Consider the following 21583-nt stretch of genomic DNA (forward strand, 5'->3'; position numbering starts at 1 on the left):
AATGCATGAAGCTGGACGAGGTTTTGTGCGCATTCGGGCTGGAGAGATCGTGCGCCTCCTTCATGGCATGCGCTTGTGCCAGCGGAGAGCTCGCGCTGGGGTGTCACGAGTCTCGATAGTGCATGCGACTTGCAGTGAAAAGCTTGGCAGGCGTCGAAAGCATCTCTGTGTCTGCATGAACGTGATCCGTTGCGTGACGTGTGACTACTCAGGGGACCGCTGAGCGCTGAGCCTATACGTTTGAGCGCGTGCAAGTCCGTTCGGCGCTGGATCATTGCGATAGTTCAACAAGTCAAGCTCGACAGCTCGGCAGCGCATGTACGAATCTTTGGTACAGCTGGTAAGCCGAGCCGCCAGTCGCTCATTCGTAACCCCCGCTAGACTTCTTCAACCTCGTAAACGATCGAGCTCTCCCAAGATGCCGGCAGACTCCCATGCGCGCGATGGGCTTGGGCTTGACTGATAGGCTGCTCTGTGCAGCTACAAGAGTATCCAAAGACATTCGCTGTCCATCTGGTCATTCTAGGCACATTCGCGTTCTATCTGCTCGTTCGCGACATACCCACCGGCAGAGCAGCACAGCCGAGCATGGCAGACACCAACAAGCTCAACAGTCTGCCAGAGGTACCTCAGGCTGTTGCAGCGGTGGGTGCGCATGCCAAGCCGGACGGAACACACCTCGATCCACCGAAAGATGACCCCATCTCGCTGGAAGAGCTGGCAAAGTGTGACGGCAGCACGGCAGATGCGCCGATCTATGTGGCCATCAAGGGCACAGTCTTTGACGTGACGCCGAAGAGGGAGATGTACGGTGTGTCGATCATTCTAGTCCACTCACATCTTTGCTCACAAGACAGTCGACCTTGTGTTCAGGGCCTGGTGGCGGCTATCATGTAGGCTTGCAATCAGGCAACAACCTGTACGAGCTGACCGGAGGATCACAGGTCTTCGCGGGCAAGGATGGCTCAAAGGGGTTAGGCAAGTCATCACTCAAGCCAGAGGACGCGGTATCAGACTACAGCGACTTGCCCGCTAGCGAGCTCAAGGTGCTCGACGAATGGGTCGCTTACTTCACCAAGCGGTATAACATCGTAGGCAAGGTTGCAACTGCGTGATCCTTTCCTCGATCGATTAGATGCCCTCCACCGAGTTGTGAGCTATCGGCCTGACGTGGGCATTGCACGGTGATGTGAAACAAGCGCAGCCGGCAAGTCCATCTCGCGCGCGCGTGGCAAATTCGCTGTCGATCTTTCAAAAAGCTTAAGCGAGCTCCGAAGCATTCTGAACCGGCTATGAATGCAAACAGCGGCGGCGAATGCGGAGTGGTGGGCTCTTCCTATTTTCGACTCGCTCGGCACAAATCTGCTCTTGCCGCTCGCTCTCGCGCAGGGCCAGCTCGATGGCCAGACCTGCCATTCTCCTGGCGGGCAAGATCCATCTTGCCAACGATGTGCTCGACGACTTGCGCAAGGAGCACGACATACTAGTACGCTTGCCCTTCTCGGCCCACGTGAACAGCACTCACACGCGCGCCGAGCTAGGATCTCGTCGAGCCAGACCGCCAGAGCTTCTTGAAGGCATGTGCAGACGGTAAACGATATGCCCACGTTGTTGCCTTGTATCATACCTTTGGCATCACGAGAACCGTGGGCAATTTTGACACCGAACTCATCGAGAGGTGCGTGCACTGCATCTGCCAAGGTTGTAGCTGACATATAGGCGATGTGACAGTTTGCCCGCAAGCGTAAAGTACATTTGTCACAACGGTGCAGGATACGATATGATCACCGCGATCGATGCTTGTACTGCGCGAGGTATCCAAGTCAGCAACACTCCGATCGCCGTCGACGATGCTACAGCGACGACTGCCATCTTCCTGCTCATCTCTGCCCTGCGCCATTTCTCAGAGGGCGAGGCAAGCGCTCGTCAAGGTGTGCCTTTTTGCTCGTGCATCCCTCGCGACCCGCTGATGATGGCGCAGGCAACTGGGCGAAGGGGTTCAAGCCTGGACGTGATCCAGAGGGAAAGACACTCGGTATACTAGGCATGGGCGGCATCGGCAAGGTGGGTGACTGTCCACTTCTGCAGGAGTCGACGCTCACTCGTAATGGCAGGCAACGGCCAGGCGGGCAGCAGCTTTCGATATGGAGATCTGCTATCACAATCGCAACCGGATACCCGACGCAGATCTCCGTCGCGATCTGCCTGGCATCAAAGTCACTGTGCGTCGTCTGGCATGCTTCCTTGGGGGATCTGATCTGATTCAGTTGTGGCAGTATTGCGCCACAGTAGAAGAGCTCTGCAAGACGAGCGACGTCGTGTCTGTCCACATCCCGCTCAATGACCAGACGCGTGGGTCTTTTGGCCGCAAGGAATTCAGCTGGATGAAGGAGGGAAGCGCACTCATCAAGTCAGTGTGCTTGTACAAGCTCTCAGATCAAGCTGACTGGGCGGGCAGCACTGCACGAGGAGCCGTCATTGACGAGGAAGCCTTGCTCGAGGCGCTGCAGAACGGACAGGTCAGCGGAAAGGCACAGTGAGGCCCCGAGCCGGCTGAATAGTGCATCTGCAGCTCGCATCGGCTGGCCTTGACGTGTTCCCTGCCGAGCCAACGATCAATCCGAGCCTGCTAGCGAACCCGAGAGTGACGGTACTGCCCCATCTCGGCACGGCAACGACGGACACGATGCGCAAGATGGAAATCCGCGTGCTCGACAATATCAAGCATGCCTTCAAAACCGGTGAAGTGATAGACCATGTCAGCGAACAGAAGGACTGGCGCAAGTCCTAAATAGCAACAAAGTCGACGCATTGTACGTCTGTGCCCCTGCATGATGTACACCGATGCATGTCTAGCCTGATACAGATTGCCTCTCCGGGTGATAATTCTGGTGTAGCTCTGGCTTGATCTGCTCGCGTTCGCCTGTCAGCCTGCGAGGTTCTATGACGCATACACTGAGTGCGCACCTCGACGACGCTATCGAGCAGCTTCTTGACTGCGTCTGCCTTGTTCTTCTCAAAGGAAGACTTGATGCTGTCCACCGTGCTCTCGGTATCTTTGTCGACCTGAGTCTGGGCGGAAGACGTGTCACCGGAATGCTGTCCCGCCAGATCAGCTTGGGGTGAGCATGCGAGAGGGAGGTCAAACAGCACACCTCTTGCTCAAACTCCTTGAACTCCTCCTCCTTCTTACGCCTCAGGTCCTCGACCTCCTTGGCAGCCTCACCTCGCGCATCTTTGACCTTTTGCGTCCGATCTGTTGGCTGCCATCAGTCCAGATCAGGGTATCTGTGCCCACAGACAGACATTCTCTAGCCTTGGCTACAATCTTGGAGGCCTCCTTCTCTGCCTCGCTGGGTGACACCACCACAAGATCAGCTCGAGCGGTGAGTGAAGTCGAGGCTCGCACAGCAGCGTCTGGATGCCTTGAGAGTTCTGGGCAGACTGTCATGTCGAGGCATCAGTCAGTGGACCGAGCATGTGCACGGGAGGTCACTGACCATATCGTCTGAGGCTGGCCCAGAGGTATTTCTCGACGGACAAGGCTCGAGCGCTCGCCGTCGCGCTGGAGCTTGGGCCAGTCGACGAGAGAGAAAGCCATCTGTCAGGCTAGCATGAGCCTCACGAGCAGCCTGAGACCGCTAGCAAGGGTCTCGACGGTCTGCAGATGTACTGCATCCCTACCGCGAGCGCCGATGAGCGCCACAAGCCGACATCATGCCACTCTCTTGACAGCGCCTGCTCCTCTGCCTTCAATCCCCCGGCCGAGTGCCATCGAGCCACAAGGGCGAGGTATGAAAGTGAGATCGTCCATCAAGCGCTTCTGCGATGGATGTTCCATCGTCAGGCGGAAGGGACGCCTCTATGTCATCTGCTCAAAGGACAAGAAGCATAAACAGGTCAGTCTTGCCATCGCTCCTCGTTGAGCTGTCTTGTGCTCATCGCAAAGCTTCACTGTTCAGAGGCAGGGGTAGCCAAGATCGAGAGCGACTACTTGTTGTGACAGTGGCCCATGTATTTTGTTTCCCTCCACCCTACAGCCCTAAAGTCTGTACAACACGGAAAAGTGGTCGTCGATAACAGGAGATTTGCTATTGTGAGAGTTGCGAGTGAGTGCTTCTGCTTGAGCCTGTGTTCGCCCGTCCGAGAGCAGCATAGAGACTTTGGCGGTATAGGAGCGGTCCCGTTACGATACCGCAGGCTGGAGGACTTCGCCCAGCATTTCATCGTCTTCACCGAGCACGCTCTGGTAATTGCGTAGATCGGCCAAAGTGGGTCGCCGTCCACCGCCAGGCATTGAACCGGGGGGCGAGGCGAGCATGGACTGCGGTCGGCTTGGACCGGATGCAAGTGTGTTTTCTTTCTCGCTCGTCTTGATGTTGGATCTGATCTCGTCCGTAATGGAAGTGAAGGCAGCGATCGAGTGAGCATCCACGCCCTCTGATGTGGCGGTCGTCGACACAGAGGAGCATGAGGAAGCATCTGAAGAATAGGATCGATCGCCCAGTTGGGGCCGGGCGGGCGAGAAGGGCGAAGAGAGCCAGGAGAGCGCAGATTCTGTGCGTTGCAGCCCGTTCGAGGTGAAAGGCTCAGATCCAGGTGAACAGGCGCCCTGGGAGAATTGGGCTGCGTCTGCAAAGATGGAGCTGTCCGTTGTCGAGATCCTACGACGACCGGGACTCGTGATGGCCGTCGCAGCTGTCTCTATGGCTGCATTGCTCAAGCTCGACGCGCAGATGGTCGTGGCTGAGCTGCTCTGCACCGGTGCCGGTCGCACTGATGTGGGCAGAGATACAATCCGATGTGTGCGGGTGAGTCCAGTCGCGTCAGAGCTCCGTCGAGCATCTTGTGCGCGAGACCGCTCGAGCGGGTTTTCTGCGTCACTGTCCGGCGTCGTCGCGGCGATGTCATAATCGGGCAACGTGCGGATGGAGCGGGCCGGTACGACGGCCTCGGTCGATCCTGTTGTGCCTCCAGCATGCGGCGAAGGATCTGGATTGGCAGCAAGCTCTGGCTGACCCAGTGCGCGCGCATAAGCGCCCGGCCGCGAGGGTTTTTGTGATGCCAGAAAGAAGAACGGATACTGTGCGCAGTGCAGCTTCCGCGCGTCGGCGCAGTAATTAGTCTCCTGCAAGCTGAGCTCGCTCATGCTCGCGGCAATCTTTGCACCCGGCGTGACATCCGCTTGCACTGCCTTGGGCGTTGCTGTAGTTGAGGCTGGCGTCCCAACGGCGGTAGGCGGAGTGTTTGACTTAGGTAGCGACGTGCCGAAGGGGTTGGTGAATATCGGCACTGTGCTGCGCGATGCGAAGCTCGGAAAGCAAGGTAACGAGAGAGACGCCATGATGGGCGGAGCGCTGAGATCGGTCTCCGTGAAAGCATGCTGTTGCTCATGGCTGGCTAGCGCGAGGTCGAGTAGTTTGCCTGTACGCTTGTCAGACCGTCCTCGTGTCAGATGCGCAGGACTCACCGAGAGAGGGCAAGCGCAGAGGTTTGGCCAAACAGCCATCGAAGCCCGCGTTTTGATAAGTCGATATCTGTGTGTCTGACACGTCTGTAGTGACCGCGATGACTTGTGTGAACTGCGCGGGGGACCCTTTGTCAGCGCGCTGACGAGATGGCTCAACATGCCATCAGCGTACTTGATTCTTGTTGGCCTTCAGCACTGCGTCCAGACGAGCCTGAGCGCTCACATCGGCGTTGTCTGACGCCGGAACCTCGACTGGGGAGAATCCTCGCCTCAGCAGGCGACAAATCTCCACGCCGGTCAAACTGTCCACGCCCAAATTGATGTCGAGTAGAACCAGATCGATGGCTTGACCGCCTTTAAGGGTCGACAAGGCCTCTGCCGAATCGCAAGCAGAAGACAAGTCCTCGAGAAGGTGCGTAAAGTGGGTGCGGAGCAATTTCATGAGGATGGCTCGGTTGAGTGCATTGTCATCCACGACGAGCACCGACAGCTTCTTGCTCGGCTCGAGCGGTTGTAGAGATGCAGACGATTGAGCTGTCAGACTCCGGCTGGCCATGACGCGAGCGTCGCTAGGTGAAGCTGCCGGAGGTGTGGGTGGCCTGCTTGATCCATCTTGTCGCCTGCGAAAGAGCCCCGACCGAGCAGGGTCGAGACCCAGCGCTTGCGAAGGAGTTGGAACAGACTGTGTCATGCTCGCTTGCCCTGCTCAACAACAGACGGTGTGCTAGCGGGGCAAGTCTCTTGTAGACAGGACTGAAGTCCGTCGTCCGCGCAGATTGTCTTGTCGAGCGTTCTCAAGGGCAGCCGCATGCGCTCGCAGTACGCATCACAACCCAAAGGCGACGACAGCAGCGACCGTCGCGCCTCGAGGCTGCTGTGATCCGCAGACGTACGATGGACTTGCGATGTGTGAGAGCAGCAGAGAGTCGACGAATCAAGTCACGACCGAAAGCTTGGTATGTCAAACTCCAGCTGTCCCGCCTCGATCACGTCCAAAAGTCTGGGCCCGACCGATCGAGCAATTTGAAAAAAACCGCGCTTTCAACAGAACAGGATTCAGTGGAAACGACGCAGAAGGTACGCGCGAATACGGAAGTCAGCTGTGGTGACTTGTTGATGATCTCGAACGCTGGCACGCAAAAGACAAGCTTATGGGCCCTCAGCTCACCCGATGAGCGCGCCTGAGAGGCCCGTCCAATTCAACCTCATCGACACGTTCTACTGACCCCATGCGCCGATGTATAGCTTCGAACATTGCAAGGGCATATCAACGAATACGCTTTCTCTAGCTCCAACCATAGTGCATAGTGGATGCACACGTGTCTATAGTGGCTGATCGATCCGACGCGTCTTGATCAGATCGTGACGTGTTTCGCGAGGAGGAGAGGGCCTGCAAGCGAGCGAGGCGAGTCTATGGGCTGGCTTGAGCTTCGCAAGGCTGGCGCGGGTCTGGTGTTTGCCTTTGTACTCCTCGGTCAGCAACGTCATACCACATAGATGGTTGAGGTCTGATGATGGCCCATTGGGAGCAGCCTACACCGTTCAAACAGAGCTAGCCCAGCATGTCACCCAGTCTTATGCCAAACCGTACTTTCTCTTGTCAGCTCGTCAGCACTTTCCCTTGGCTGTCCTGATCCTCGGCAAGACAGATATCTCACTCATTCATCCTACATGCTCGTGGCGCCCGTGCATCTCTTCGGCCTCTGGGCAGCCGGTCTGCCTGTCCGTGCTGTGATCAGACAGGTCAAGACAGCGCTGCACCGTCAGTTTGGCGCTGGTCAGGATGCTGAGTCTCCGGCGAGCAACGGCATCGCTCGTCCAAGCTGGCTCGCGTCAGCGAAGAAGCTGATCGATCCCACCATCACTGCCGAAGCTGGCCACACAGCACGGCTGAGCAGCGCAGCATGGACAGCAGCCGACGGCTTTCCTCTCGGTAGCATGTGCAAAACGATCGTCTATCTGACTTTCCTCATCGCGTTGCCTGCAGCATCCTGGTCTGCCCGTCACCCGCAAGTATGCTCTCAGCGGCTGAAGAGCAGACAGGTACGGTGCCGTACCGCTCACAAGCATGACCGACATCACTGCCATTTACAACTCCAACGCATTCTGGGCATACGTGTTCTCGATCTATTTCCTTGGCACAGAGCGCTGGGAAGTAAGGAAAGTCCTGAGCGTGTCCCTCGCTTGTATCGGCGTCTTCATCATCGCCTATGGCGACTCAGATGAGCTAGATCATGTCACGCCGCCCGAGGGAGGTATGGACGGTGAAACCAAGCTGGCGCGACGCCTTGCACCCTCTATAGACATCGGCAGCAGATTGCTGGGCAATCTACTGGCGCTCATTGGCTCGCTCTCCTTTGGACTCTATGAAGTCTGGTACAAGAGATACGCTGCCCTACCAGACGAGATGGGCGCCCAAGTCACCGTTCGACGCGTCGGTATGACGCGCAGCACGAGCAATGCAACCCTTCTCACACCTGGCCGAGACCGGGCTGCTCGTTTCTACGATCGCAGTGTCCTGGGGCCAGATAGTGCCCCAGAAGATGACGAGCAAGCAGCTACTCCAGCGACGCACGAGATGCCCATCGGGCTGGGCACCCCACCCCCAAGTAGACGACCGCTTACAAGGACGGTCTCAGCAGCATCGCTCGGCATTGCTGCAGCAGACGCTTATCAGACCCCGCCCGTCGTCTTCCTTACGCACGCCAACTTCATCACGAGCATGATCGGCGTCTTTACGCTTCTCCTGCTCTGGGTACCGATACCCATTCTGCATTTCACAGGCATAGAACCATTCGAGCTGCCGCCGAACCTGGGTATAGTGGGCTCTATCATCGCCATGGTCATCTGTGGCGTCATCTTCAATTGTGGCTTCATGCTCTTGCTCGGCCTCTGGGGTCCTGTCGTCGCGTCCGTCGGCAACCTCTGTACGCTCGTCCTCGTCGCCATTGCGGACACCTTTGTCATGTCGAGCGCGCTCAGTATGTCGGCCCTCATTGGTTGCGGGCTCATCGTTGGCGCGTTTTCTGTTCTGCTCGTCGACATGCTCACCTCAGATCCTGAGAGCAAGCCAGCGGCAGATGTCAACGAAGAAGTCTACGCACTTGGCGACGATGACGAGGATGACGACGAGAGCGTACCGGCAGACACGACAAGGCCATGAGCGGACAAGCATCGCAGTAGGACATGTTGTTGTAACATCAGACGCAATGCAGCAGTACGACACGTGCAAGTACAACAGTCTTTTCGCAGCATCTTGTACGCTATCTAGCCACAGGCACGGGCGTGCGCATACCTGTCGTGTGAGGTGTCCGATCTTGCGAATCGCTCGATGGAGAGAGCATCCCGGTCGCGCCTGGCGATTCTACTGACTGAGGCGTCCCTGGATCTTCCCCGAGCGCCTCGAGCAATAACGTGACGCGCGCCTTATTGCTGCCGACCTCTGTCGCCACGGTCAATCTTTGTCTATGACATCTGCGCAGGAACGTACTTTTGATCACAAAGTCCTTCAGGGCAGGTCTGAGCGTGGGCTGCTTAGCCACCAGATCCTTGAGCTGATCTCGCGGAAGCTGCAGCAGCGCGCCAAATGAAGGAGGTCCAATAGATTTTGCACATCTTATGAAGCCTTCCCAGAGCTGTGGCGTCTCCCATATCTTCTTCGTGACGAGACGGGCCAGCAATGTATTGGACACAAAGGACATCAGTGACTTGTGGACCGAGATCGATTGAATCACTGTTCTCATAAAGAGCGTCGGTAATTGCGGCTCGTCCATGATCTGCTGCATCGAGGCAGCTAGAACCTCCGGGAGGAAGACGTCTCTCATCGAGAAACACAGCCCGATAGCTGTAAAATGCCGTTCGTCACATTTTGGCCAGAGTACATAGGCGCGGGATGTGCTCACCTTCGATGGTTGCCTTGAGGCCAATCTGCTTCTCCTGCATATGCAGCAAGACAAGCAATTCGACGGGCGTGAGCAGCTCGCTTTGCTGGACTCGAGCGACGTTTGTCGATACTGTGCCGTAGTCGCGTGGCGGTCGGATTACAACAGCATCAAGTACAGCGCGAATGAGCTCTTTTTCGGGTGCTTTGCCGCCTAACAGCGTCATGACACGAGGTAGCTGCGTCAGGATCTCATGCTGTTTGATTTTGTCAAGCAACGATGCGGCACGAGCAGCTGAGAACTCACCTTGGTAAGCTCTGAGAGGATTGGCACGATGAATCGCGGGCTGAGTTCTTTCTCGGCCGCCATGCTCTTGATCAGGTCAACCAGCTCCTGCGGCGGCTTGCCTTTGACTGTGAAAATAGCGAGGACGCGAAGGACGAGTGGCTCTGAGCCGGCCGGTGGGTTTTCGATTAAGTCCAGAATACGAGGGTGAGACGCGCCGAGATGTCTGATCAGGCCAGTAATAGCTTCCTCGACGGCAGCCTGGACCATTGGCGCCATTTTGACGTAGGCCACAAAAAGGTCAGTCAGCAGCTCGGGTGATTTGATGCATAAGCCAAGCAATAGTTCGATGTGTCGAACGACTTCGCCAGATGTGCTTGGGTACGGTAAATCGTCGACAATCTGGGCGCCAACCACTCTAGCATTTTGTGCTTGCTGGATCTCTGGCTTCTTCTCTTCGTCATCATGCTCCATGTCGACGCTGCCATTGATCGCTGTGGGCCCAGCCTCGTTTGCGATCCGCGGCTTTTGCTCTACTGGGTCCGGCTCAGACGGAGGCGCATTGGACTGGTCTAGACGCGCGAGCAGTTGTAGTGCAAATTGAATGACCGTATCTGCCAATGGCTGTACATCGGGTGCCCATACTCTCACGGTCTGGATGGCAGCATTGCGCGGCAGCTTATCTGTCGCAGTCGTCAATGAGAGCAAGACATCTAGAGCGTCAGGCCGTAATGTCGGTCGCAAGGCTGCGAGCTCGCGAAGCGTGGTGAAGCCGAGCTTGAGTCTATGCAAGAGGTCAGCTGACGCACGACGGTGAGTTGAGACTCACTGAGCGGGGGCGCGGCACATATCCTCTAGACGGTTGAACTCGGAGCGCGGTAGTTCTGGCAAGTCGAGAATAAACTGCGAAAAGGACTTGTGTCCCTCATCCGAGCGCTGAGCATTGCTTGCGGCATGGCTCAGCAGACGATTTAGCCAAGTCTCGTAAGGACTGATCGTGACCTGTTCATATCGTAATGTCAATGGCGGATCATTGTCATGATGGCAGGACTGACCTCGGGCTCTGGCCTGTAAGTGAACCACTCCTCGTTGAGCCAGAGTCGGGCAAGTTCTATGCGCGCCGAAAAGTCGGCGGTAACGAAATCAAAGAGCATTTGCCGTAAGGACTGGGCGTATTCGCCCTGGGAATCGAAACCGCGGCTGATGAGCCTGGCTAAAGTGGGTATCCATAGCTCGCTGACTGCTGCTGCCGAGCCGTAAGGATCTGCCATGGCTGAAGCTCCAGCAGTGCAGATGCGAGCAGCAGCATTCAGCAAGATCTGCTCCTGTGCTCCTTGGATGAGCTTGGATGGCGCGGGCAACTCGAACGTGTCGAGTCCTGCATCTTCAACCTCTGGCGAGCCTTCTACAGCATCGCGAGCAAGCGGTAGCATGCCGAGATCGTCTTCGCCCACCTCCATCTTAAGAGGATCAACTGGCGCAGCCTCGCTAGGTCCAGCCGCAGCGTGGCGCGTTCGCCCGTCGGCCCCAAGATTCTGTCGAATGCGGTCGATAGAGCTTGTGAGCGTGTCATCTGTGATGACCTGAAAATTGGCGATGATCAGATCTACCACAGTGTCAAAGGGCAGGCTTGTGACGTCAAATGATGCCAGACTGCTCTGGCTCGCGCTCTGGAACACATCCATCGTGCTCCGAGCCGGCCGGTCAGGCACAGCAGCGGTATGAGCGGTCTTTTGCCGTTTTGAGGCTTCGGAGAGTTCGTCGGCGATCCGACTTCGTTTGCGGACAGCGTCGTCTTCTCTACGCTTCTGGTCGGCTTCTGCAGCCAGCGCCATTCGGCTCGTCTGCTGCTCTAGATATTCGAGAATCTGGGGATTGTAGAGCGTGACGGAGGGTACGCGGGACAGGTGCACCAGCGCTATCCTCAGTGTCTTCTCTACACTCCTCACTTGAGTGAAAGACAGGTTGCCGAGGGCATTGGGTGTCCAATTGGTGAAAGTCGTGACGATGAGCTGGCCGTGTAGCGGCCGAGCTTTTGCAAGCAAGACGAGCGCATTGATGATGGCGGAGATGAGATCTGGCGTACGGGTCATGAAGAGTGTCTTGATGAGTTCCTCGAGCAGCTTCTGAGCCTCTTGCTCGAGCGTCTGCGGTCGCAGAAAGGGATGATTGACGGGCACGCTCGCCAGACTTGTTTCCTCTGTCCGTCGCATCTGCAGCCATTTTGCAGCGTCAGCTCATATGAGTGAGCGCTCGCCGACGATATCAACTCACTCTGGGGTCATTGCTTATCCTGGACTGTGCCTGAATGATGCGCTGGATGACTTTGGTCGTCGCAATCTTGACGCCCGTCGAGCCAACTGTCCAAATCTGCAGGATCTCATTCTTGAGGTGGATCACCTTGTCCCATCGCTCTCCATCGCGCTTGTCGCATCTGTCGTAGCAACATAGCACCGCAATGAGCACATGGGATGCCGACAGGACCGGCGTGACTCACGCTGACCGCAGATAGAGCGGGTAAAGCGTTGCAAAGCACTGGATGGCAGTCTTCTGTGCCTCTCGCCGGGGATCCCTGAGTGTCTCCTTGAGCGCTTCTAGGGCGAGATTGGCCACTGCGCATGATCATGCATGAGCTAAGAGATGCAGGTACAAGGGCGACAGTGGGCAAGGACTGACGTTGCAATTTCTGCTCGGGCATGATAGACGCTCGGCAGAAGATGTATGTCATGAGGTCCTGGATCCATTCTCTCAAGACACGCCCGATAGGTGTACTGAGCATGGGCAGCAAAGTCGGACAGATGATCGCTAGCGTGCCATGGTTCTCCTCGAGTGCGGCCCGCAGACGCCTCAGAGCCTCTACCTGTTGGTCAGAGTCTCGTGGCTGCTGCAGCGCCTGTGACAGGAGCGACAGCCCATCCGACATCGCCGCACGCAGGCCAGCCGACGCCGTAGACGTCAATTCGGCGAGCCAACGCTGGGCGCAAACGAAAGCGCGCGTGACAGCAATCTCTCACGCGCACATATCGATTACCATGCCTCGAGCATACAGCAGATTACGAAGATCTATAGAGTCTAAGACTCGTCTTGCGCGAGTCTGAAGCGGACATGGAGGCCGCCTTTGTACGACAGAGTGACAGAGGAGCCGAGCGGCTTGGGCGTGATGCCAGGTTGACAATCGGGCGCGAGTTCCATATGATCGAATTTCTGGAGCATCCGAATGATCGTTGTCGTCGCCTCGGCATACGCGAGCTGCATGCCCAGGCAGATGCGAGGTCCACCAGAAAAGGGTTGGAACATCGTCGGATTCGTTGCCAATCGAGTGAAACGCTTGTCGCCATCGAGCCATCGCGCAGGATCAAAAGTCAGCACATCTTCGCCCCATGTACGCGCTTCACGGTGGATCCCCCAGATGCTGAACGCCACACTCGAGCCTTGTTCGATGAAGATACGTCTATCGTCGATGCACATCACGTCGTCTCGCGTGACCGCGCGGATGTTGGCAGGCACGGACGGGTACAGCCGAAGGACTTCGTTGAGGACTGCACGAAGGTATTTCATGTTGCGCATGTCGTCATGTGTCGGATGACTGTCGTGACCGACGAGGGCAAGAACTTCCTCGCGAGCTCGCTTGAGGACGTCAGCATGTAGAGCAAAAGCGTGGATCGTGCTGGTCATCAAGCTTGACGTCGTATCGCGCGCAGCGATGAGGACATTCAGCAATTCGTCGCGCAGAATCGCTTCGTCCGTGGTGACCGTCATGAGATGGCCGAGGAACGTCTGTGTCTGCTCGTCGCCCGACTTGATGCCCGCTTCGCGTCGCAGAACCGCGCGATGTACAATGCCGTCGACTAGGCCGCCAAGCACACTCATCGGTTTGATCTGGGGGTTGCCGGTGATGTGTTCGATGAGCGGCCAGAAAGGCTGGCCTGTAAGCATGTCAGCAGAGGGAGATCCAGATTTGAGCATTCGTACCTATGACCGTACGCACCATCGCATTGTTTTGTGCGTCATTGAAAGCTGCGAGGACAGCTTGGGACTGGCGAGTGGTATCGTCGCATTTGGAATCGAGAACAGCGAGTGAGTCGACACTGGTACCGAACAAGAAAGCGCTGCCAATGTCGAGCGTCATGCGACCAAGCACATCTTCGATATTGATTGCGCTTTGGTCCTTAGCAGATCGCTCGACGATCTCGATCATGTGATCCGCATATTTGTTGAACAATGCAAAGTCGCTGACACGTTCTTTCGCGAAGAAGGGGCGCGCAACAGCGCGATGCCACTTCCAGGTCTCGTCGGGATCGCTCGCAAAGATGCCATTGGCGAGTAGCTCGGACCAAGCCGATTTGAACCGTTCTCCTTTGATATAATTCAGGAAGCCCGGTGAGCTGAGCACATGCTTGCCGACCTGGTTGTGGTTCGTGAAATAAATGGTTTGCGAGAGCACTCGAAGCCTTACAATCCCGCCTTGCCTGCGCACATCGTCAGACGATGACCTCGCGTCAAGCCTTTGACATACGCGGAACAAGTCTGCAATAGGCTAGCGCCAGTCATCTCGGACTTGCGCTTGATGAGCATCTTGATCAGAACATCAATCGAACCGGGCAACCAGCCAGCGATGGTCGGTACAGGTTGGGCTCCCTGTCGACGTGCCGCACGTCCGTACATGTAGCAATCGGCGACATTGCCGAGCTTCGTCGTCGTCAGCGTCAGCAGAATTGCTCCCGCCGTCTTCTCGATCGCGCTTAGATGAGTCACTCGAGACCAGACATACGCTGAGACAACCGGGCCGGCGAGACTGATGAGGAGCGGCAAGACGTTGCTCATCTGCTAGCGGATAAAGAAGTAATGTCGAGCCAAGCCGGCAAGGCAATGCTTCTGAAGCGCGAAGCGGTCGGGCATCGCGATAAACTCCAAACGAGCGCAGAGAGATCAGCCGGAACTGGCTCGCTCCAGCAGACACATCGCCCCAGGGTCCGAGCTCGAGAGCATGATTCACGGATCTGATTGAAGCCCCTCGAGTCCGTGCGTCATGTCAGGGTAGCCAACCGCCTTTGCGCGTTCGGGATCCAGTTGCCAGACCTGATACTTGTGATTGAGCGCTTCGTCCTCGTGCACGTGATAGTGTGATCCACAGCCACCAGAACCAGGCGCAGACACGATGTAGAAGAGCTGGGCAATGCGGGAATGAAGTAACGCCATGGCAGACATGAGACTGGGCTCGTGCGTGGCGAAAACCGTCAGCCCGGTGAGCAGGTAGGGAATCTCGCCATCGAGCGAGCGAGTCTTCCCGCCCGGTAAGAGGTCTAATTTGGAGACAGCATCGATGGCATTGATAAACGCAGTGCGGGTCGGGTCACGCTGACTATGCCTCGTGTCGGTTTCAGTCAGTAGCAGTCGTGGCAGCGTGGTCGCGCTATGAACCTGACTGTTCCAGGTTTCGCAGACGGCACATGCAACAGGTAGATCGCCAGCTTGAGAGTTGCGCAAAGCTACACCACGCAGACGGTCGAGTTCCTTGGTCGCCCAGATGGCTTTGGCGGCACACCATCCTGGAAAGCCTGCGGGCGCCTTTTCATCTTCGCGCAGAGGCATGTAAGCTGTTGGCCAATACCTCCGCCAGTCCTCATACTGCGCTAGTGTACGTGGAAGCAGAGCAGACGCTTGGATCATCTCTGCTGGACCATCAAGTCGTGCAAGCAGCTCTGGGCCCAAGGCTGCTTCGAGATGCTGTCGATCCAGCCGTGAACCATTCAATCGCTGCCTTGGGATACCTTCAGCGTCCTCATATGGCTCCAAGACCTCGACAGCGCAGATGAGCAGATCGACGAAGCGCTCTTGTCCTGGCGCGTATGGCGACGGTCTGACGCGCTTGAGCTGCTTGATCGCTCTCGTCCTGGCTTGAAGCGCAGCTGATGCTTCTCGACAGAGCTCTATGTCTTGCGCGCGGATGTGTATGATCCAGACATCTTGTAGTTGCAGCGGCAAGTCTTCGAGTGGTACCCGGGCAGTCACGCGCGAGAAGGGGATACTCTGTTGAGGATCGTCGAGCAGACACTGTGGAATCTTCTGCAAGCTCGCGAGCGTCTGCCAATGTTCATCGTGCTCGTCAGGTGCCTGACCCGCCTGTGAGCTGCTCGACGTTGAAGCAGACTTGGGCGTGTGCTCAACGCTTACGTTGACGATGTCTAGCTCGTCGAGTCTGGCTGCACACTGAGTTACGGCCAGAGGAGATGTTGGGGTGACATCGATGCCCTCATCAAGCATCGACTCCTGCCTCAGGGACTGACGCAGCCAATGATGAAGAGGACAAGTTTGTAAGGCTCGCAAGGTCGCGCTCTCCTCTCAACCTCATCAACATCACCACGGCACTCATCCCAATCCACTCCTCTGCATCTTTCTGTCCTTCAATCACGGACAGACTATACATCGCCGCACGCATTCATCTTGCCCGGCTCCCATCGCAGCACTGCCCAAGGCGATTTTCATCGGTCGTGACGGCACCGCGCTATGACCGCAGTGCCTGATCCGACCCGTCAGCGTCGATCCGAATCGGCTGACCGTCAGCTACAAAACATGCTGGGCCAGCCATTCAATCCATCAATCAGCTTCAGCTCCATCGCATCAACAGTCTCACCAGTACTACCACTTCAGAGTCTATCACTTGCAATATGATCGGTGCTTCTTTCGTCATGCTGGCCATCGTTGCCTCTGCGTCCGCCGCGCCCCAGTTCTACGGCGCCTTCCTGCCGACGCAGAGCTACGGTGCCGGNTCTACCGGTCTCGGTGGCTACGGTGCGGGCTATGGTCAGTGAGGCGCTCGTCTGCCCAGTGAAACTTAACAGAGCATCACGCGAGCAGGCTCGAGCTATGGACTAGCAGATGGATACGGCGCTGGCAANGGTGCNCTCTACAACAACGCCTACAACAACCTCGGCTATGGCCAGGCCATCAACAACGCCGGCTACGGCAGCCTCAACCAGGGAAGCAACATCTTTGGCGCCAACAATGCCTACGGCAACGGCTTCGGCTCTGTCCAGGGTGGCCAATCCAGCAACTCCGATATCGGCGGCTTCGCAAAGAACAGCGACAAGTCCAGCCAGANTATCTCCACATCTGACTCGCACAATGCTGCTGGTGATCTTCACCAATCCCAAGGTAGCCATGCGGACGGCAGCGCCAAGTTCGGCGGTGCCTCGGGCGGCTCGGCTTCGCAAGGTCAAGGCTCGCACGTTGCAGGCAAGGCCGGTCAGTCCTCGAGCGACAAGGGCCACCTCGACAGCAGCAATGGCGCGAATGCAGGCGGTCATCTCGCAGGCGCNCAAGGTGGTGAGGCCGGTCAGACAGTCGCAAACGGTCTCGGTAGCTCCGCCGGCACTGGCATCAACGGCGCAGCTGGTGTCTACTNAGCCGCTCGNAGCTCTTGCCTTTGCTGCTTGATGGACATTTGATTGCATGGACACTTTGNCCTCTTACGCTCTATGCGATTGCCTCTGAGAGCTGCCTGACCTTTGCTCTGATGCTGTCGAAGATGTAGCCTATNNTCTGTGATCAGCATTGTAGCATGCAAGACATGTGCTGGCTTACCGCCTTCGTAGAACCAGAAGACGCCAAACAGTGCGCCCGTCGCATGGGCTGCATGGCCGAAGCGGGACCAGCCGAGGAGCATACCAAGCACATCGATACCAAACTGCTCACTCGTCAGTGACACGCACATGAGTCAGGCAAGTGACCGACCAAGCAAGCAGCAGCCGCGCCAATGGGAAAATCAATTCCAGGTAAGAAGATGATGCCGAGCCGAGCGTCGGGTGTACTGAGGGCGGTATAAGAGACGACTGACCATACTGCACCCGATGCGCCCAAGCCAGGTCGAACGCGCCAGAACAGCTTGGGCGTCGCGCGTATGCCATCTCTGAGTGCCCGCCTTACCGCGTTGTAAGCAATGCGAGAATCCCAAAGGTGCGACCCGAGTGATGACATGACACCACCGCAGACCATGAACGCCAAGAAGTGGTAGCGTGTCGTCGACTCTGCCTGAGCTGGCTGGCCGCCATCGCGAGCGCCACTTTCTCTTGTCAGCCGGCTGGCTTTGCCCATGTGGTGGTACATGGCTCCACTGAATGTGTATAGAGCGTAAGCATTGGCGCCGAGGTGAAGCAGATTGAAGTGGGCGATGCTCGATGTAAAGAGCGGGTACAATCGAGCCGTGGGCGCATAGTGAGTGAACANNCGAAAGAATGTCTTTGGCTTGAGAACCCAAGCGAGGCCGTAGACTCCTACGTAGACGCCAATNACGCCTGCAACAGTACGCTGACCCTCTGTCATCCTGTTCCATCTATTGAGCAAAGGCGCCACTGCCTCCTTGCTGTCACGGTTGAGCGTCGAGTACCAGGCGCGCAGCCGAGCGAGTCTGTCCTGTTCACGTGCTCGCGCCAACGCAGCACACTCGCCAGCCAGTGCGTGACTGTCTGACTGTGTTCTGAGCCAGCTTCTGAAGCGAGTGCCATCGATCTTGTGCTTGTAATGCTCTTCATCTCGGTTGGTCAGATAGGCCGCTAAACCGAGCGAGATGGCGGAGAGACCCGTCGCAAACAGGACGGGCGATGTCACGGACGGTCTCCAGCGCTCTGATGGCGTCGTGTAGCCAGCAGCGAGCATCTCACGGTGCCATTCCGCATAAAAGTCGCCATCATCATCTCTTGCCTTTGATTGAGGGACAAGCTCGATCCGACCGATAGACTTCTGCTCTTCGCGCTTGCTGGACGTAGACAGCCCTCTCAGCTTAGTTCTGCGTGCGAGGGGGCACCCGAAAGCGAGTATGAGCCGGGCAGGAGCAGCATGATGGTGCAGCATCCAATGTCGTCACACTGCCGGCATTTATTGCTGACACGTGTCGATTGCCATATAGACTGACACGTCATCGTTGTCAGGTAAAATAGCAAAGCGCGATTGCTAGTCAAACTAGCGGCCAGCGACCCCCTTTGCCAATCTTTTTCTGAGCAGTACAATGCATATGCAGGCAAATATCTTCGCATGACTCTACATAGCTTAGCCCCCACCCTTTTTGCGGCTGACAATAACGGATATGCGCAGCTTTCTTCACATATCACATTTACGACGAAGGGAATCCTGATGCGAGCGAGAGTCNTCTTTGCGGGACGCAGCAAGATCTTCAGAGCTAGCGGCGTCGGGGAATGCTCGAGTTGGATCACAGGGCCTGTTGCAGCTCGCAAAACAAGGCAAGTCGCTTGCATTGCGGATCTCAATCGATCCGTTGACCTTGAAGCTTCGAGTCGACAGCGCTTGCCGAGTGACTCGGGCATCACGGCACTCATAGAGACGATTCTTAGCGAACGTGCCTTNAGGCAGACCAGAGGAGCCAAGATGAGGCGTCGAAATTTCTCTCCGCTTGCTCGCAGACCTCCACAGGCACGAAATACATTTCACATAGTACCGTCTCGTCAGTTGTCCTGCATGGCAGTATTTCACATGCTGTAACGCTTGCGAGAGATGGCGCGAGCAAGAGCGCCATTGTTGTTTCGCAGCACAGCAGTCGGACAGCGGACGGCTCATTCCGCTTAGCGACTTAGCAAGNTGCCGAGCGTTGCATTACAGCTCAACAAGTAGCTCGGTAGGAGTGACGGGGCTCAGCGGCGCACATCTGCAATTCTCGTTGGCGGCGCGCTGAGCTAAGGATTGAGTCTGGCTCTGGCCGGCTTGGCTGTGAGCGCTGCCATTGCTTTGCTCTGCACGGGCACATGATGAGACAGATCAATCTTCGATCCTCGTTCGCACTGATCTTAGCCTGTTGAGACTCTGGATCGACGAAACCTCTGGTCGTATCTTCATCGGCGACGGGATCAGAGCCCATCATATGGAGCTTCGTAGGACTGTAGGTTCGCGGCATGAGCTCTGGCTGCATTGCTGATTGCACTTGATCCTCCTGAGCTGCAGTGGTCAGCGCAGCGCCCTTGGACCGAGCGGGTTCGTTCGCTTCGGCATCTCGCAGGTAATGAGCGCCAATCGAATCGCGATCATTGCCAAGCATCTCGTCGAATCCCTCCTTGAGATGGATTTACTTCTCTGAATGATCGCGGCGATGCTTCTTCGCTCCGTTCGAGCTTGGATCCAAAGGCTTGATGAGATCGACTCGCCAGAGCGGCCTCACTTGGGCACCTTTGTGAGCGAGCTGGCTATGACAAAGATCGTCACTCCCTCGACGATGGTGTTGCTATTGCTGGGCAGCAAGCCAGTCTTATTCGCATAGTCGGGTCTGTCGTCGTCGCGTGCTGGCTCGAAGCCAAGCTTGCCGCTGCCTCTGGCGATGCCCTTCCCAGCAGCTTTGCCATGTGTGAGGCCTGTACATATGCCTGAGGGCCTATCATCGGCGAACATTGTACGGCCGTTCCAGGTGTCCTTTGCCAGCAGCGGAGTCCAATACTTCGTCTTCGTCGGCAGCTTCATTCTGTGCCGGCTGATTTGTATCGCCGATCTGACTCGTCAACCTGACTGGACTCTGTTCTCACAGCATGCCGATGACAATCCAGTNGCGTTCGATGGGCNGATCGGGATGGCCGGCCGGCCGGGCGCTTCACGCACCACNAAGAAGATCAGCCATAAGAGNAGTANAACCGGTCTTGGAGATGCTGGTCCCAGGGGAAGGCTCAATCTGCTGGTAGTCTTGATCGTCTGGACGCTGCGTATGAGGCATGGGAAATGACTCGAGATCTTTGACAACTCTCAGTCCGTCATCACGCAGACGTGCTGATTCAGGCGAGCATGATTAAACGGCAGACGGTCTGTTTGCGTGACACGCCACGTGCTTGCATGAGGCTGCTCGTCTGCCTGGGGTATACGCTGAAGCCTCCTTGCAGCTGATTCGCCAGAAGACGTCGAGCGAGGTGCATTGCCTCGGATTTGCTGATGCTGTAAACGAGTATGCGCCTTTATAGATGCAGCCAAGAACGAGGATGCGGCTGCATTGTATCGCATTGAGCACACTGCAGGAGGAAGAGCAGGGCAAGCGACGTACGCTTGTCTCGTCGCTCCGTGAGGTTGCGAGGCTTACGCTCGGCTGCGAGCGCCCGTGCAAGCTTTGAAGACCGGCTCTGGGCTGTCCGCGGCAAGGCAATATCAGTGTGATGAGCTGCTGGCGCCGTCACTGNTCNNGGCGCGTAGNTNAAGGCATGCTGAGATGGNGNTTTNNATTTCTCTGCATTCTGCATGGTTCAGCTTGTCCTGCTGCCAGACTCATCGAAAGCTGCTCACTCGGCGATGCTACGACCAGAAGCTCTTCGTCGGATTCTTCGACGGTCATGCAGCCTGCTGGGATCGTTGCTCGCAACAGCCTCGTCACGAGACACAAGTCACGATCTTCACGAGTCTGATTTTGCTTGCCGGCAGGCTCTTCCAGCAGCAGTCAGCTCGCAATCTGAGGCAGCTACGCGTTTTGCGGCTGACAGAGCCAGACACCGACGGGCAAGATATCTGCTTTAGACGATTGTTTTGAGATCAGCCGTTTTCAGTTGATCAGTCAGAGTCAGCGGAATGTGACACAGCAGTCGGCGAGGCGCTCGCATCAGAATTCTCTCCGTCGTAAGTATGAAGAAGCTGCTGCGCATAACCGACATTGTCAGTCGTAGAAAGGGTGGGGGCCAAGCTATGTAGAGTCATGCGAAGATAGTTGCCTGCATATGCATTGTACTGCTCAGAAAAAGATTGGCAAGGGGGTCGCTGGCCGCTAGTTTGACTAGCAATCGCGCTTTGCTATTTTACCTGACAACGATGACGTGTCAGACTATATGGCAATCGACACGTGTCAGCAATAAATGCCGGCAGTGTCACCACCCGCGCGACTCGCTCGACTTGGCCACGGTGTTTCCCCCTACTCGACGATGCTCAGCACCTGTGCACGGTCGGCTCGAGCACTGAGATCGCCCGCTAGTGCTCT

At 56.7% G+C, this 21583-nt stretch overlaps 13 protein-coding genes across 13 annotated transcripts; 4 read left to right on the top strand and 9 right to left on the bottom strand.

Annotated features, from left to right (window-relative positions):
- Positions 1 to 67: 67 nt before the first annotated feature.
- On the top strand, positions 68 to 1115 carry L969DRAFT_53627 (uncharacterized protein; the record flags this gene model as incomplete). The annotated part of the gene is made up of 5 exons (XM_014710154.1): positions 68 to 100; positions 284 to 340; positions 481 to 811; positions 874 to 893; positions 945 to 1115. The coding sequence occupies 5 exons, from the start codon at positions 68 to 70 to the stop codon at positions 1113 to 1115; spliced, it is 612 nt and encodes a 203-aa protein (XP_014565640.1).
- Positions 1116 to 1399: 284 nt separating this feature from the next.
- L969DRAFT_19614 (uncharacterized protein) lies at positions 1400 to 2791 on the top strand (the record flags this gene model as incomplete). The annotated part of the gene is made up of 8 exons (XM_014710060.1): positions 1400 to 1486; positions 1542 to 1678; positions 1732 to 1931; positions 1982 to 2064; positions 2115 to 2222; positions 2277 to 2410; positions 2459 to 2519; positions 2573 to 2791. The coding sequence occupies 8 exons, from the start codon at positions 1400 to 1402 to the stop codon at positions 2789 to 2791; spliced, it is 1029 nt and encodes a 342-aa protein (XP_014565546.1).
- L969DRAFT_610370 (uncharacterized protein) lies at positions 2585 to 3775 on the bottom strand (the record flags this gene model as incomplete). Its single annotated transcript, XM_014710155.1, has 6 exons — positions 2585 to 2909; positions 2968 to 3099; positions 3156 to 3256; positions 3307 to 3353; positions 3410 to 3444; positions 3773 to 3775. The coding sequence occupies 6 exons, from the start codon at positions 3773 to 3775 to the stop codon at positions 2853 to 2855; spliced, it is 375 nt and encodes a 124-aa protein (XP_014565641.1). The 3' UTR covers positions 2585 to 2852.
- A 411-nt stretch (positions 3776 to 4186) lies between these two features.
- L969DRAFT_96648 (uncharacterized protein) lies at positions 4187 to 6161 on the bottom strand (the record flags this gene model as incomplete). Its single annotated transcript, XM_014710156.1, has 3 exons — positions 4187 to 5424; positions 5471 to 5582; positions 5643 to 6161. 3 exons carry the CDS (start codon positions 6159 to 6161, stop codon positions 4187 to 4189), a joined length of 1869 nt encoding a protein of 622 aa, XP_014565642.1.
- Positions 6162 to 7512: 1351 nt separating this feature from the next.
- On the top strand, positions 7513 to 8688 carry L969DRAFT_90121 (uncharacterized protein). The gene has a single exon (XM_014710157.1). It carries the CDS (start codon positions 7539 to 7541, stop codon positions 8631 to 8633), a length of 1095 nt encoding a protein of 364 aa, XP_014565643.1. The 5' UTR covers positions 7513 to 7538; the 3' UTR covers positions 8634 to 8688.
- Positions 8689 to 8733: 45 nt separating this feature from the next.
- L969DRAFT_96650 (uncharacterized protein) lies at positions 8734 to 12559 on the bottom strand (the record flags this gene model as incomplete). The annotated part of the gene is made up of 9 exons (XM_014710158.1): positions 8734 to 8912; positions 8961 to 9314; positions 9373 to 9607; positions 9658 to 10420; positions 10466 to 10638; positions 10692 to 11849; positions 11911 to 12070; positions 12134 to 12248; positions 12313 to 12559. 9 exons carry the CDS (start codon positions 12557 to 12559, stop codon positions 8734 to 8736), a joined length of 3384 nt encoding a protein of 1127 aa, XP_014565644.1.
- Positions 12560 to 12708: 149 nt separating this feature from the next.
- Positions 12709 to 14460, bottom strand: L969DRAFT_53881 (uncharacterized protein; the record flags this gene model as incomplete). The annotated part of the gene is made up of 3 exons (XM_014710159.1): positions 12709 to 13562; positions 13609 to 14100; positions 14130 to 14460. The coding sequence occupies 3 exons, from the start codon at positions 14458 to 14460 to the stop codon at positions 12709 to 12711; spliced, it is 1677 nt and encodes a 558-aa protein (XP_014565645.1).
- A 168-nt stretch (positions 14461 to 14628) lies between these two features.
- Positions 14629 to 15900, bottom strand: L969DRAFT_96651 (uncharacterized protein; the record flags this gene model as incomplete). Its single annotated transcript, XM_014710160.1, has 1 exon — positions 14629 to 15900. The coding sequence occupies one exon, from the start codon at positions 15898 to 15900 to the stop codon at positions 14629 to 14631; it is 1272 nt and encodes a 423-aa protein (XP_014565646.1).
- A 40-nt stretch (positions 15901 to 15940) lies between these two features.
- On the top strand, positions 15941 to 17084 carry L969DRAFT_99977 (uncharacterized protein; the record flags this gene model as incomplete). The annotated part of the gene is made up of 2 exons (XM_014710161.1): positions 15941 to 16440; positions 16495 to 17084. Exons 1-2 carry the CDS (start codon positions 16305 to 16307, stop codon positions 17082 to 17084), a joined length of 726 nt encoding a protein of 241 aa, XP_014565647.1. The 5' UTR covers positions 15941 to 16304.
- A 1525-nt stretch (positions 17085 to 18609) lies between these two features.
- L969DRAFT_90126 (uncharacterized protein) lies at positions 18610 to 19566 on the bottom strand. Its single transcript, XM_014710162.1, has one exon. It carries the CDS (start codon positions 19204 to 19206, stop codon positions 18733 to 18735), a length of 474 nt encoding a protein of 157 aa, XP_014565648.1. The 5' UTR covers positions 19207 to 19566; the 3' UTR covers positions 18610 to 18732.
- Positions 18840 to 19986, bottom strand: L969DRAFT_90129 (uncharacterized protein). Its single transcript, XM_014710163.1, has 3 exons — positions 19429 to 19986; positions 18932 to 19372; positions 18840 to 18870 (listed from the first exon to the last, which is right to left on the bottom strand). The coding sequence occupies exons 1-2, from the start codon at positions 19679 to 19681 to the stop codon at positions 19323 to 19325; spliced, it is 303 nt and encodes a 100-aa protein (XP_014565649.1). The 5' UTR covers positions 19682 to 19986; the 3' UTR covers positions 18840 to 18870; positions 18932 to 19322.
- L969DRAFT_53580 (uncharacterized protein) lies at positions 19798 to 20097 on the bottom strand (the record flags this gene model as incomplete). The annotated part of the gene is made up of 1 exon (XM_014710164.1): positions 19798 to 20097. The coding sequence occupies one exon, from the start codon at positions 20095 to 20097 to the stop codon at positions 19798 to 19800; it is 300 nt and encodes a 99-aa protein (XP_014565650.1).
- Positions 20098 to 20373: 276 nt separating this feature from the next.
- Positions 20374 to 20705, bottom strand: L969DRAFT_53691 (uncharacterized protein; the record flags this gene model as incomplete). Its single annotated transcript, XM_014710165.1, has 2 exons — positions 20374 to 20609; positions 20666 to 20705. Coding segments are annotated over 2 exons (276 nt in total), but the record flags the coding sequence as incomplete, so codon positions are not given.
- Between the last annotated feature and the right edge of the window lie 878 nt (positions 20706 to 21583).

The sequence above is a fragment of the Mixia osmundae genome, assembly GCF_000708205.1.
Source record: "Mixia osmundae IAM 14324 unplaced genomic scaffold scaffold_11, whole genome shotgun sequence".
In the NCBI taxonomy this organism is placed as follows: domain Eukaryota; kingdom Fungi; phylum Basidiomycota; class Mixiomycetes; order Mixiales; family Mixiaceae; genus Mixia; species Mixia osmundae.